This window comes from Oncorhynchus keta, chromosome 1, assembly GCF_023373465.1.
Source record: "Oncorhynchus keta strain PuntledgeMale-10-30-2019 chromosome 1, Oket_V2, whole genome shotgun sequence".
NCBI classification, from domain to species: domain Eukaryota; kingdom Metazoa; phylum Chordata; class Actinopteri; order Salmoniformes; family Salmonidae; genus Oncorhynchus; species Oncorhynchus keta.
The window spans coordinates 26,099,491-26,113,119 of record NC_068421.1 but is presented as its reverse complement, the minus strand read 5'-3'; the positions used below and the strand labels follow the sequence as shown (position 1 = coordinate 26,113,119).

Genomic DNA, 13,629 nt, shown 5'->3' with positions numbered 1-13,629 from the left:
CAATCATCAAGTTTGCAGACGACACTACAGTGGTAGGCTTGATTACCAACAACGATGAGACGGCCTACAGGGAGGAGGTGAGGGCCCTCGGAGTGTGGGGTCAGGAAAATAACCTCACCCTCAACGTCAACAAAACAAAGGAGATGATCGTTGAGTTCAGGAAACAGCAGAGGGAGCACCCGCCCTATCCACATCGATGGGACAGTAGTGGAGAGAGTAGTAAGTTTTAAGTTCCTCGGCGTACACATCATGGACAAACTGAATTGGTCCACCCACACAGACAGCGTGCTGAAGAAACTCGGCTTGTCAACAAAACTTTTACAGATGCACAATGGAGAGCATCCTGTCGGGCTGTATCACCGCCTGGTACGGCAACTGCTCCGCCCACAACCGTAAGGCTGTCCAGAGGGTAGTGAGGACTGCACAACGCATCACCGGGGGCAAACTACCTGCCCTCCAGGACACCTAGACCACCCGATGTCACATGAAGGCCATAAAGATCAACGCGGACAACAACCACCCAAGCCATTGCCTGTTCACCCCGCTATCATCCAGAAGGCGAGGTCAGTACAGGTGCATCAAAGCAGGGACCGAGAGACTGAAAAACAGCTTCTATCTCAAGGCCATCAGACTGTTAAACAGCCATCACTAACATTGAATGGCTGCTGCCAACATACTGACTCAACTCCAACCACTTTAATATTGGAAAAATGGATGTATAAAATGTATCACTAGCCACTTTAAACAATGCCACTTAATGCAATGTTTACATACCCTACATTACTCGTCTCATATGTATATACTGCACTCTATACCATCTACTGTATCTTGCCATCTTTATGTAATACATGTATCACTAGCCACTTTAAACAATGCCACTTTTATATGTTTACATACCCTACATTACTCATCTCATATGTATATACTGTACTCGATACCATCTACTGCATCTTGCCTATGCCGTTCTGTACCATCACTCATTCATATGTCTTTATGTACATATAGTTCATCCCTTTACACTTGTGTGTATAAGGTAGTTGTTGTGAAATTGTTAGGTTAGATTCCTCGTTCGTTATTACTGCATTGTCGGAACTAGAAGCACAAGCATTTCGCTACACTCACATTAACATCTGCTAACCATGTGTATGTGACAAATACAATTTGATTTGATTTGAGGGAAGGTAGTTTTCCCCTGGTAATGTATTGGGCAGACCGCACCACCCTCTGGAGAGCCTTGTGGTTGCGGGTGGTGCAGTTGCCATACCAGGTGGTGATACAGCCCGACAGGATGCTTTCAATTGTGCATCTGCAAAAGTTTGTGAGGGTTTTAGTTGACAAGCCAAATTTCTTTAGCCTCCTGAGGTTGAAGAGGCTCTGTTTCGCCGTCTTCACCACACTGTCTGTGTGGGGGTTCCATTTCAGTTTGTCAGTGATGTGTACGCCAAGGGACTTGAAGCGTTCCACCTTTTCCACTGCGGTCCCGTCGATGTAGATAGGGGTGTGCACCCTCTGCTGTTTTCTGAAGTCCACGATCATCTCCTAATCAGCAGGTGAGATTAGGAGGCTGCAGATTGGACAGAACAAAGCAGCAAGAATTGGTGGAGATATGATTCTTCTGTTGTAGTCATGCACAATGCTCTTGGGTGGTCATCAGTCAATAAAAAACATGCTTATTTTATTTCACAATGTACACCATTTAAAACGGCCAAACTCCATTCACAAATGTATTCAGTTGGTAAGAGACAGACATTCAGTCAATACTAAGAATAGATTGTCCACCGTCTGTCTATGTGTTATCCAGACAGAAAAGAGAAAAAGGCTAAATAACATTTAGATTCAGAGCAATAAAGAAAAGAAATAATTTATCTAGGCAAACAAGAAACCTTTTAATATATAAATTCAAACAATACTTTAGAACCATTTAAATATAATAAATTGAAAAGTTGTGCAGGGCTATGGTAGATGAAGGAACAAATCTATCTTTTCAGACAGTTAGAGTATTTATCTGGTCAATATGTCAGTGTTTTATGTCTGTTGTTTGTAACAGTGTGTTATATATGAAAATGTGTTTGTATTATAAACTGTATTTTAATGTTTTTTTAATGTCCCTTTTAAGGACTCTTGGAAGATTAGTCAAAATGAAGACTAAAAGATCCTAATAAAATATAATCAAAATCACCCTCTGAATGGCACACACACAATCAATGTCTCACTTGTATCAAGGCTTAAAAATCATTCTTTAACCTATTTCCCCCCTTTTAACGACACTTGTTGAAGTGGATTTAACAAGTGACATCAATAAGGGATTATAGTTTTCACCTGAATTCACCTAGTCAGTCTATGTCATGGAAAGAGCAGGTGTTCCTGCCTAAAGTCCACTGGGCTAATGTTGGAGAGACTGATAGAGACTGAGACAATCACATATCTGAACCCCACCCTGTCTGGACACACGTATACACCTTTAAGTGTATTTCTACTGTGAAGACCACAAGGAGATTTCATATTTTGTATACTATATGTGTACATGTTCTCTTTACACCTTCAAGCTTCGACAGCAGCAATGGTTGATATTCTAAAATAGCTATTAATAAGTCACAAACTAAGTCTATTGAGCTCCTGCACCATTAGTGGGTGCATGTTTTGTTCAATGGTTTTTATACCAAGACAGTCTTAAAGTAGTGCAGCTCCATTAACTAAGTTTTTAAAACCCAAACTGTTTTATATTTACAGGACGATGGAGACCTGCTGACCCAGCTTAAAGACCAGGACGCCTCTGTCATAGCCACTGACAAGTACAAGGACCGTGTCAGCATGGCCGAAAACTCCAGCCTGCTGATTGCTGCAGCAACACTGAAGGACGAGAAGACTTTTACTTGCATGGTGGTGGCTGGGGCTGACATCTCAGAATACCCAGTCAAACTCCTTATCCACAGTGGGTACATAAGGGCAATAGTGCAGCCATACTAATGCATGCTATGGAATGGGTCTTTGAGGTACAATTCAATGCTGTGCTCTGCTGTGTGATATTATTATGGTTAGCCCTGGTGATAGTGAGTGCTCTCTGAGATGCCTACAGCTAGTTAATGTTATGAACTGTGTTCTACAGAGGCTCCAACCGGAGTGGAGATCACAGCCCTAGCCACGGAGCTGGAGATTGGCAAACCAACCCAGGTAGGTTCATCATGTGCTTTGCTTATGCCTACATTATGTTAAGCAGGAAATCAAGGGAAATCCTTCATTGCGGATGAAGTATCTTGAGGCAAACTAAGGAAGGATGGTGCTGCTGGAATGATGAGAGATTTAAAGTGATCCTGATGAATTAGTAAACAGCAGAATATCCCTCCTCCAATTAAAACAACCATGGGATCTAAGAGGGGGTTTAAAATGCTTTGGGCATTTCATGCTACATGAGGGGAGTTCACAAATGCAGTAAAGCCAACACAGATGAGAGCTAGTTTGCACAGATATTTGATCAATTTAGCAACAACAATATTGGAATTTTACTGGGCTACTTTCATAACATAAGGATTTTCCAACCTTTTGTGTGCCCTTGTGGATTGTTCTAAAATAGGATTTTGCAGTTTTTTCTTCACTTTGTTTTATCATCTGCACAGCTAGGGCAATGCAGCACCTCTGATGCCAACCCAGCTGCCAGCATCACATGGTTCAAGAACAAGAAACCTCTGGTGGCTGATGGGAAAGGTACGTTATTGAAATTTTGATGGATGTGGTAAATAATGAAGATTGCACATTCACACATTTCACTTGTTAGGTGTGAGATTCCACAAGAACCGAGCAGTGAAATATCACCTCTAGAACTACATATTTTCTTCAATACTCATAAATGTGTCTGTTTCTACAGGATCTAAAATGTCAGTGACTTGGTGATCATATTATTATTTATCTCTGTGTCTGTAGGCTACTCTGTGACCATACCATTTCTAATCATTATTGTTGTGATTTATAGGCATTATAATCAGTTCCAAAGTAAAGGTGGACGAAGTCACTGGCCTCACCACCACCTCCTCCATTCTGCAGTACACAGCTGAGAAGGGAGACACAGCAGCTCTGTTCACCTGCGGGGCTTTGAATACCTTGTCCTCTCCAGTCTCCTTCACTGTCACCTGTAAGTAACCAGAGAGCCACCAAACTACTCCAACTACCCAAACTAGCCCAACTGCCCCAAAGACCTAAACTGACCAAACCAACCTCAAACTCCTTCAACTACCCTTACTACCTAAACTACCCAAGCTACCCCAACTACCGTAACTGCCTCAACTATCCGACACAACTTCCCTAACCGCTGGTTGTTCTAGGAAGGCTATTGATCTGCTATCAGCCTCAGCAGTCAGCAGTTAGTGTATCGACAAACAGATTTATGGCTATTTTATTTTCAAGTTATAGTTGGAAAGTTTGTGCCTCTATGGCTTTTTTCTTGCAGCCCAGACAGACAACAACAATGACACCATAATGGCACTAATTTAAAAATGAGGTGAGCATGAGTCTGTTGTGGGAGTGTTTTGGAGCATAGCGTTCAATGAATAGCATAGTCAATGTTATTTGCTCTAGATGGCTCTTTAAATAGGACAGGGCTCAGATGAATCCTGTTTTTAAAGAAATGTGGGCAATTTGGCTCGTCTGGAGCAGTACCATTGGCGTTTGAAAGGAGCTTTTTGTCTAGAGCCTTGGGGTGTGACTGCCATTCGAACAGCTCCACCGCTGCATTCAAAAGCAGCCATCGCCACAGAACACACTCAGAAATGGAATGTACAGCTCTGAGGACTTCACTAGCTTGGCTAGTCTGCTCCCTGTGATGGTCTCAGAAGCCCTGTCTGTCCAGGGTCACTGTCAATCACCACATTCTTATCGGCAGACTCAACAGCCTTGGTTTCTCAAATGACTGCCTCTTCTGCTTCACCAACTACTTCTCAGACTGAGTTCAGTGTGTCAAATTGGAGGGCCTGTTGTCCGGACCTCTGGCAGTCTCTAGGGTTCAATCCTCGGGCCGACTCTTCTCTGTCTACATCAATGATGTCGCACTTGCTGCTGGTGATTCTCTGATTCACCTCTACGCAGACAACACCATTCTGTATACTTCTGGCCCTTCTTTGGACACTGTTTTAACCAACCTCCAGGCAAGCTTCAATGCAATACAACTCTCCTTCTGTGGCCTCCAACTGCTCTTAAATGCAAGGAAATCTAAATGTATGCTCTTCACCCGATCGCTGCCCACGACCGCCCGCCCGTCCAACATCACTACTCTGGACGGTTCTGACTTAGAATATGTGGACAACTACAAATACCTAGGTGTCTGGTTAGACTGTAAACTCTCCTTCCAGACTCACATTAAGCATCTCCAATCCAATCCAAAATTAAATTAAATCTATAATCAGCTTCCTATTTCGCAACAAAGCATCCTTCACTCATGTTGCCAAACATACCCTCGTAAAACTGACTATCCTACCGATCCTTGACTTCGGGCGATGTAATTTACAAAATAGCCTCCAACACTCTGCTCAGCAAATTGGATGCAGTATATCACAGTGCCATCCGTTTTGTCACCAAAGCCCCATATACTACCCACTACTGTGACCTGTATGCTCTCGTTGGCTTGGCTGGCCCTCGCTTCATATTCATTGCCAAACCCACTGGCTCCAGGTCATCTATAAGTCTTTGCTAGGTAAATCTCTGCCTTATCTCAGCTCACTGGTCACCATAACAGCACCCACCCGTAGCACGCACTCCAGCAGGTATATTTCACTGGTCACCCCCAAAGCCAACACCTCATTTTGCCGCCTTTCCTTCGAATTCTCTGCTGCCAATGACTGGAACAAATTGCAAAAATCACTGAAGCTGGAGACTCATATCTCCCTCACTAGCTTTAAGCACCCACTGTCAGAGCAGCTCACAGATTTCTGCACCTGTACATAGCTCATCTGTAAATAGCCCATCCAACTACCTCATCCCCATACTGTTATTTATTTTATTTATTTTGCTCCTTTGCACCACAGTATCTCTACTTGCACACTCATCTTCTGCACATCTATCACTCCAGTGTTTAATTGCTATATTGTAATTATTTCACCACTATGGCCTATTTATTGCCTTACCTCCCTTATCCTACCTCATTTGCATACACTGTATATATACTTTTTTTATTGTATTATTGACTGTATGTTTGTTTATTCCATGTGTAACTCTGTGTTGTTGTTTGTGTCGCACTGCTTTGCTTTATCTTGGCCAGGTTTCAGTTGTTCTCTCAACTAGCCTACCTGGTTAAATAAAGGTGAAATAAAAAAATAAAACTGTGTGCCGGGTCTCAGCCTGACTGTGTCCTCCTCCTCTCTGACCCCTTTTCTCTCTCTCTCTCTCTCTCTTGTTCTGTCTCTCTGTCCTCTTCCAACAGACCCCACAGAGAGGATCAGTCTGCATGTCATTTCGAAAGGGCCCCTAATGGAAGGAGCCAACGTGACTCTGAAGTGCAAGGCCGACGGGAACCCACCTCCCACCAGCTTCAACTTCCACATTCTGGCAAGCTCTCAGTGATATGACTCCATTACCCTCCCACACAACCAGAAACCCCACCTGGCATACTGTATGCCCTTAGTTCCTACTCTGATCCCATTAATTACTTGCCTTCTACTGCTATTGTCCTCTTTAACCCAGTCGAACCCTACACCTTGTCAAACTCTACACATCCTACACCATCCACCCTGTCTTTAAAGCGCTACATAGACTCAAGCCCATCTGAGAGTTTCAAAATGTATTCTTATGTTCCTAAAGGGAAAGGTGGTGAAGGTGGAGAACTCTGACTCCTACACTGTGACTGATGTCACACGTGACAGCACAGGGGAATACAAGTGTTCTATCATTGACAATGCCAAGATGGAAGACTCCAAGAACATTACCATCAATTGTAAGTCACTCTTTATCTACAGATATCTTGATCAATGGTTTAAGTTATTGATTATGCGTTCTTCAATTAAGTTAGGTATTATCTTCAACTGAGATACTGCCAGCAATTTCTTTAACGATGCTAGGCCAGCAATGAATTCATGGGAAATACCAGCCATAATGATAGCCCACTTCCTCCTGCTATAGATTGCAATACTCATCATCTAATTCATAATTAATTTTATGTCCGGCTGTATAACCTCATTAGGGTTCGTTTTCTCAAAGGGGAACATTGTCAGAGTATATTTCCGTTTGCAACCTCATCCCTCAGCAGGAAAGGACATACGGTTTGTTATAGAGAATAGAAGCCAAGCATCTCCTCTCACGCTGTGAGGTGAAAATGCTTGGAGAGCTCAGGTCCTTTAATGTGTTAAATAAGCTGGATCAATGAGGAGGTGCTGGGGCTTCTGTAGGGAGCTGATATGGTTTTCAACAGGACTGATGTTGCCCCTTCTCCTCCAGACTGTTAAACTGCCAGTTTACAGTGTGTCCTCCTCCCTTTCTCCCTTTCAGACTTGGATATGAGTTTGAGCCCCTCAGGGAAGGTTATGAAGAGCTTTGGTGAAGGCTTGGCTCTGAACCTGCAGACCCATGCATCTGGAGAACTTAAGGTGTCTTGGACTAAGGTAAGACTAAACAGTACCAAAGTTATTATAAGGCCAAGATTTATGTTTTTGGTTGGAAATGGGTGATAAAACCTTCTCAAAGCGATAAGATGACTTCACGTGTTTAAAAAATAAATGTAGGTGAAGGTAGCCTAGTGGTTAAGAGTGTTGGGCTGATAACCTATGGGCTGATAACCTACAGGTTGATGGCTCAAATCCCTGACCCAACTGCGTGAAAAATGTTGATGCTCCCTTGAGCAAGGCACTTAAACCTTGTTGCTCTGTCTGGTAATTGTCAGTTTTGTTCATTCATTTCAGGACAATGGCAAGTTGGACAGTCGTCCCACATTTGACAAGTTGACCTACTCTGATTCTGGAAAGTATGAGGTTGTGGTCACCATGGGTCCTCTCATCAAGAAAGCCTCTTTTGAGTTGGTCGTTGAAGGTAAAGATTTTGTGACAGTTACTCAGATATGGCTTTGCTGTTGTTACTGGGCACATTCAACACTGTTTCTCAAAAATCGATTTTTGTACTTGTTCCTAATGATAGAGATTTTTATTCAAAGATCCCGATTTCCCAGTGGATGGCAGTCTCACTTGAGGAAGAGGCTTTCTCCATATTTTTTTGTATTGTCCATACAGTATCTGGTGTTGTGGCATGGCATGGTGTGATCATTTTCTTGTTTGTTCTGGTGTAGCTGAGGAGGATGTGCGTCTTCTTGCAGGTGTTCCAGTCATTCGGCGGGTGGCCAAGCGGCGCGGCGAGGACGGACAGCATAAGGTACTTACCTGCGAGGCTGAGGGCTCCCCCAAACCCACTGTGGCCTGGAGCGTCAACGGTACCTCGGTATGAACAAACACAAACATCTTCACTAAGGCGCCAGGACAGTCCACTGACACACAGGAGACGCCATTAGACTTCACACCCATTGAGACATTCATTATACATACCACACATACTGTATTTATCCATCAGTTACTGTAAAACGCACAACACCCTTATCTATCTTGGAATTGCAGCAAAGACTCACAAAATCATTAGTCTATCTGGAATTCTCTCAAAGCAACACTTTGTGCCATGCACCCATTTATGTGTGGCGTTTCACCACATGAACGGAACGGAACACACAAATCCTTGCCATCTTTCCGGATGTGTTACTGCCAATATGAAAGCAGCTCCTGACCTTATAAAAAGAGTCCATTTAAGCTTCCTTTTATTGGAATCTGTCAGGAAGCCAGGGAACTCTAAATCTGGGTGGTTTACAGTCAATGAACCTTTGGATGTCTTTGTAGTGAATCAGTGCTTGTGGGTTTTTACTCTCCACACTCCATTTCAGACAAACAGAAACTTCCCCCATAATATGTTTCACTATGTTACTATTTGTGACTTCCTAAGTAACTTGTCTTCTTGAAACTTTTCTGACTGACACTTTCCAAATGGATGGGCTCAGTGTTTTTGTATATAGGTTTCCTTCTCTCAGATGCACACCACGTTTATTATGCATTAGCCTGTCATGAAGACAAAGGCTTTTTGTTCTTGCCGTACCTGTGTGTGCACTGATAGCACAGCTACACAATGAGCCAGTGTGAGATGATGTGCACCTGTCTGTGTGTGTGTGTGTGTGTGTGTGTGTGTGTGTGTGTGTGTGTGTGTGTGTGTGTGTGTGTGTGTGTGTGTGTGTGTGTGTGTGTGTGTGTGTGTGTGTGTGTGTGTGTGTGTGTGTGTGTGTGTGTGTGTGTGTGTGTGTGTTTATTTTTTGTATGGGTGTGGGTCCATGACCACGCACACACACATTGGGTCTGCATGACTAATCCAATCCAAGGCGGCACTGACCTCTTTCAATGACTATTCTAAGGCTGAGTCACTCACACACAGTAATTTAGTCACAGCCCACATTGCTGCGCATCTGGGGACAAACACACCAGTGCATTCAAAGTTTAGTCTTTCGTCTCTTATTGTGTGATAAAGAGTTCTTTAAAACAGTAAATAGGATAAGAGATCAAATGTAAGCTTAGTGCAGGCTCTTTTCATAGCAGACGCACACTGTTTGCCTGTGTGTCTGGGGGTTTCTCTAGTCACCTCCCTCTATGCCCTCTATGCCTCCTTATCAGGAGTAGGTTGAGCCTTACAAAAATACAACACCAACTCCTAGTGATAGTACATCAAATGCACATATTTTATTTGATTCTAGCAATGTTCATTATGCCATGGAATAATATAAGATTCCATATATCCCTCACAATAGATTTATATGATATGCATCTTTGTGCTATTACTGAAGAAGAAGCAGCTATGTTCTGCCATCATTAAATCTCTATCAGATACACAAGATACAAGATAAGCCATTGTACACTAACTAACTGCGTCTATTTGATTTTCAGGCTGATGAGAGTCCCTATGTCAATGGAAAGATCACACACAAGCTGACCATTGTGCCTACAGTCAACCTGACCGTTGTCTGCACTGTGTACAATGAGCTTGGCCAGGACACCAGGACTATTAACGTGTCGACCTGTAAGTACAGTGTGGTGGTATGGCCTACAATTCCCTGCCCTATCCCCTTCCTTCCTCTCTAAATGGTAACTCACTAATTCTTGCGTGGGTCTGGTCTATCACCCTCTTCCGACGCTAACAAACTCACCCACTGTCTGTATGCATGATGATTAGTCAAATAATATGGAACTGTTTTATGGAGGGAACCTTGGCCATGGGGGCCTAGTTCTTGTCTCTAGCCAACCTAAAACATGCTAGTATGCATACTGGGCATACTATGCATGCTCCTTGGCAATAATAATCTCCCTTTGGTTTCTGCAGTATCTGAATAGATAAATCAGTATAGACAGCCATATCTCACTCATCTTTGTGTGTTTTGAAAGGAATTTGTCCCTTTTTAATTAGACTCTTCGACTCTTAGTCACTTTTGGTCTGTTTGTCGGGATGCTGGACTCTATCCTTTCCCCTCTCTGCGTCACGTTCTCAGTTTGCATGCGACCGGAAAATCTACACAACTCACAGCGTTACACTCAAGCTAGAGTCTAACATAGCCAATAAAGCACTGTCTGACCAATGACATTATACAGTATACTTAATTGATTTCTGGGTTGGACGTTAATATCCCTTTATATCTGATTTCAGTATTTGAGGAGGTGAGAATGGATAAACAAGGTAAGTTGTGATGGTCTTCTTTATCATTTCCTGTAGCAAGAGGGAGGAGAGGAGGGATTCTGTATAAAATATATAGGATTCCCAGAGAAAGTGGAATCTGCTATTGTGTATTATACCCTATCAGATTAACAGCATCCAGAAATTTCCCACTGCTGAAATCTGTTCAACAACAAGATGTGGTGCTGGGGATGTTGGAAATATTTGTTAAGATAAACATACAAATTCTGAGGATCAGAAGGAGTGGAGCCACCAGCATCCTGACAAAATCTCTCAATGTTATCTATCCTTTCATTTGCCAAAATTGTATTTATTACCCGTTCACAAGGAACAGATCACATTTTCACACATGGGGTAAACTGGGTTTGCATACTGTTCGTATGTAGTCAGTGATACATTTATTTAAATCATAATACAGAAGGTTACAAATTGTATAACAACCATCTAATTTTGTGGCATGTTTGTATATACCTTATTCATTCATCCATATGTATTAATTCACATTTAGTTTGGTTTTTTTAACCTCTCACCCCAATTTCATGGTATCCAATTGGTAGTTACAGTCTTGTCCCATCGCTGCAACTCCCATACAGACTCAGGGGAGGTGAAGTTCGAGAGCCGTGCGTACTCCGAAACCAAACCGCACTGCTTCTTGTCATAATGCCCACTTAACCCGGAAGTCAGCCGCACCAATGTGTCGGAGAAAAACACCATAAACCTGGCGACCGTGTCAGCATGCACTGCACCTGGTCCGCCACAGGAGTCACTAGTGCGTGATGGGACAAGAACATCCCTGCCGGCCAAACCCTCCCCTAACCTGGACGACGCTGGAAAAATTGTGCGCCGCCCCATGGGTCTCCCGGTTGCGGCTGGCTGCAACAGAGCCCGGGCGTGAACCCAGAGTCTCTGGTGGCACACCTAGCACTGCGATGCAGTGCCCGAGACCACTGCGTCACCCAGGAGGCCCAGGCAGTAACTTTTAACAGTTACATGTAATCTGATTACAGAAAAAAGAAACTATAATTGTAATCAGATTACAGATACTTTGGAAAACCTATATGGTCCTGTGTGGCTCAGTTGGTAGAGCATGGCACTTGTGTTTACAAGGGTTGTTGGTTCAATTCCCATGGGGGCCCAGTATGAAAAATATAAAAATCTATGTACTGACTATTGTACATCACTCTGGATAACAGTGTTTGTCAAAAATGTAGATGATTACATTTAGAAAGGACATTTTTGAAAACATACATTACATACATTTCGTTCAGACTTGAAAAAAGGCACGTTTAACTCCATTGGTCCTAGGACTCCCACAGTGAAAAAGCTGAATTTCGCTGCTTTCATTAACCTGCTTGCACTGCCCTCATATTTATCCTCACATTGAAGTGTTTTACCATTTTCTTTTCAGGACAACCATGGCTACAGGTAGAACACAAAACAATGGCTTGTGAGCGTCATAGAGCAAAACGTGTTAGTGAGAGTCTCAGCCAGTGGAGGCTGCTGAGCGGGAGGACAGCTCATAATAAGGACTGGATCGGAGCTAATGGAACGGCATCAAGCACATATAAACCATGTGCTTGATGTATTTGATACCATTCCACCCATTCCACTCCAGCCATTACCACAAGCCTGTCCTCCCCAATGAAGGTGCCACCATTCTCCTGTGGTCTGTATAGATAGATCATAATAGTTTGTAGCTCAAACCGTTCTGACTTTACAGATGTTTTTGTGAGATGAACCACTTCTGGGATCCGCCCTTGTCTCATAATCACCACTCTAGCACAGCCCCTGTTAATTACACACACTAATGGATAGTATCAGCGGATGAAAAATAAATAGAAGAATCTAATGCAGCAGTAGTCTGGAGCTCAAACACGCAATGTTTAAAAGGGGTTACAAGTCCAAAATGCACCAGTGTGACCATGGGACTCAAGTTAAGTTTGTTCCACCTGAGCATTTTACTTGCCATTACTGTGAGATGTTGTTGTTGTTTATCAACCTTAGTTGAATGCATTGACTGTAAATCACTGTGGATATCAGAAGTCTGCTGGCACAATCAAATCAAATTATATTGGTCACATACACATGGTTAGCAGATGTTAATGTGAGTGTAGCGAAATGCTTGTGCTTCTACAGTTGTGGCCAAAGCTTTTGAGAATGACACAAATATTAATTTTCACAAAGTCTGCTGCCTCAGTTTGTATGATGGCAATTTGCATATACTCCAGAATGGTATGAAGAGTGATCAGATGAATTGCAATTAATTGCAAAGTCCCTCTTTGCCATGCAAATGAACTGAATCCCCCTAAAAACATTTCCACTGCATTTCAGCCCTGCCACAAAAGGACCAGCTGACATCATGTCAGTGATTCTCTCGTTAACACAAGTGTGAGTGTTGACGAGGACAAGGCTGGAGATCACTCGGTCATGCTGATTGAGTTTGATTTAACAGACTGGAAGCTTCAAAAGGAGGATGGTGCTTGGAATCATTGTTCTTCCTCTGTCAACCTTTGTTACCTGCAAGGAAACACATGCCATCATCATTGCTTTGCACAAAAAGGGCTTCACAGGCAATGATTTTGCTGCCTGTAAGATTGCACCTAAATCAACCATTTATCAGATCATCAAGAACTTCAAGGGGAGCGGTTCAATTGTTGTGAAGAAGGCTTCAGGGCCCCCAAGAAAGTCCAGCAAGCACCAGGACCATCTCCTAAAGTTGATTCAGCTGTGTGATCGGGGCACCACCAGTACAGAGCTTGCTCAGGAATGACAGCAGGCAGGTGTGAGTGCATCTGCACGCACAGTGAGGCAAAGACTTTTGGAGGATGGCCTGGTGTCAAGAAGGGCAGCAAAGAAGCCACTTCTCTCCAGGAAAAGCATCAGGGACAGACTGATATTCTGCAAAAG

General features: G+C 43.1%; 1 protein-coding gene across 2 annotated transcripts in view; it reads left to right on the top strand.

Moving 5' to 3' along the window:
- LOC118358598 (CD166 antigen homolog A-like) overlaps positions 1-13,629 on the top strand; it is a 62,309-nt gene that overhangs the window by 44,960 nt on the left and 3,720 nt on the right. The window contains exons 4-14 of one of the 2 annotated variants that reach the window (XM_035736589.2): positions 2,731-2,932; positions 3,107-3,171; positions 3,615-3,702; positions 3,968-4,126; positions 6,407-6,531; positions 6,784-6,916; positions 7,468-7,580; positions 7,878-8,004; positions 8,285-8,406; positions 9,942-10,074; positions 10,696-10,725. In XM_035736589.2, the coding sequence (XP_035592482.1) occupies positions 2,731-2,932; positions 3,107-3,171; positions 3,615-3,702; positions 3,968-4,126; positions 6,407-6,531; positions 6,784-6,916; positions 7,468-7,580; positions 7,878-8,004; positions 8,285-8,406; positions 9,942-10,074; positions 10,696-10,725 (1,297 nt within the window). The remainder of the gene's footprint in view (positions 1-2,730; positions 2,933-3,106; positions 3,172-3,614; positions 3,703-3,967; positions 4,127-6,406; positions 6,532-6,783; positions 6,917-7,467; positions 7,581-7,877; positions 8,005-8,284; positions 8,407-9,941; positions 10,075-10,695; positions 10,726-13,629) is intronic. The other variant, XM_035736634.2, reaches the window with a different exon arrangement.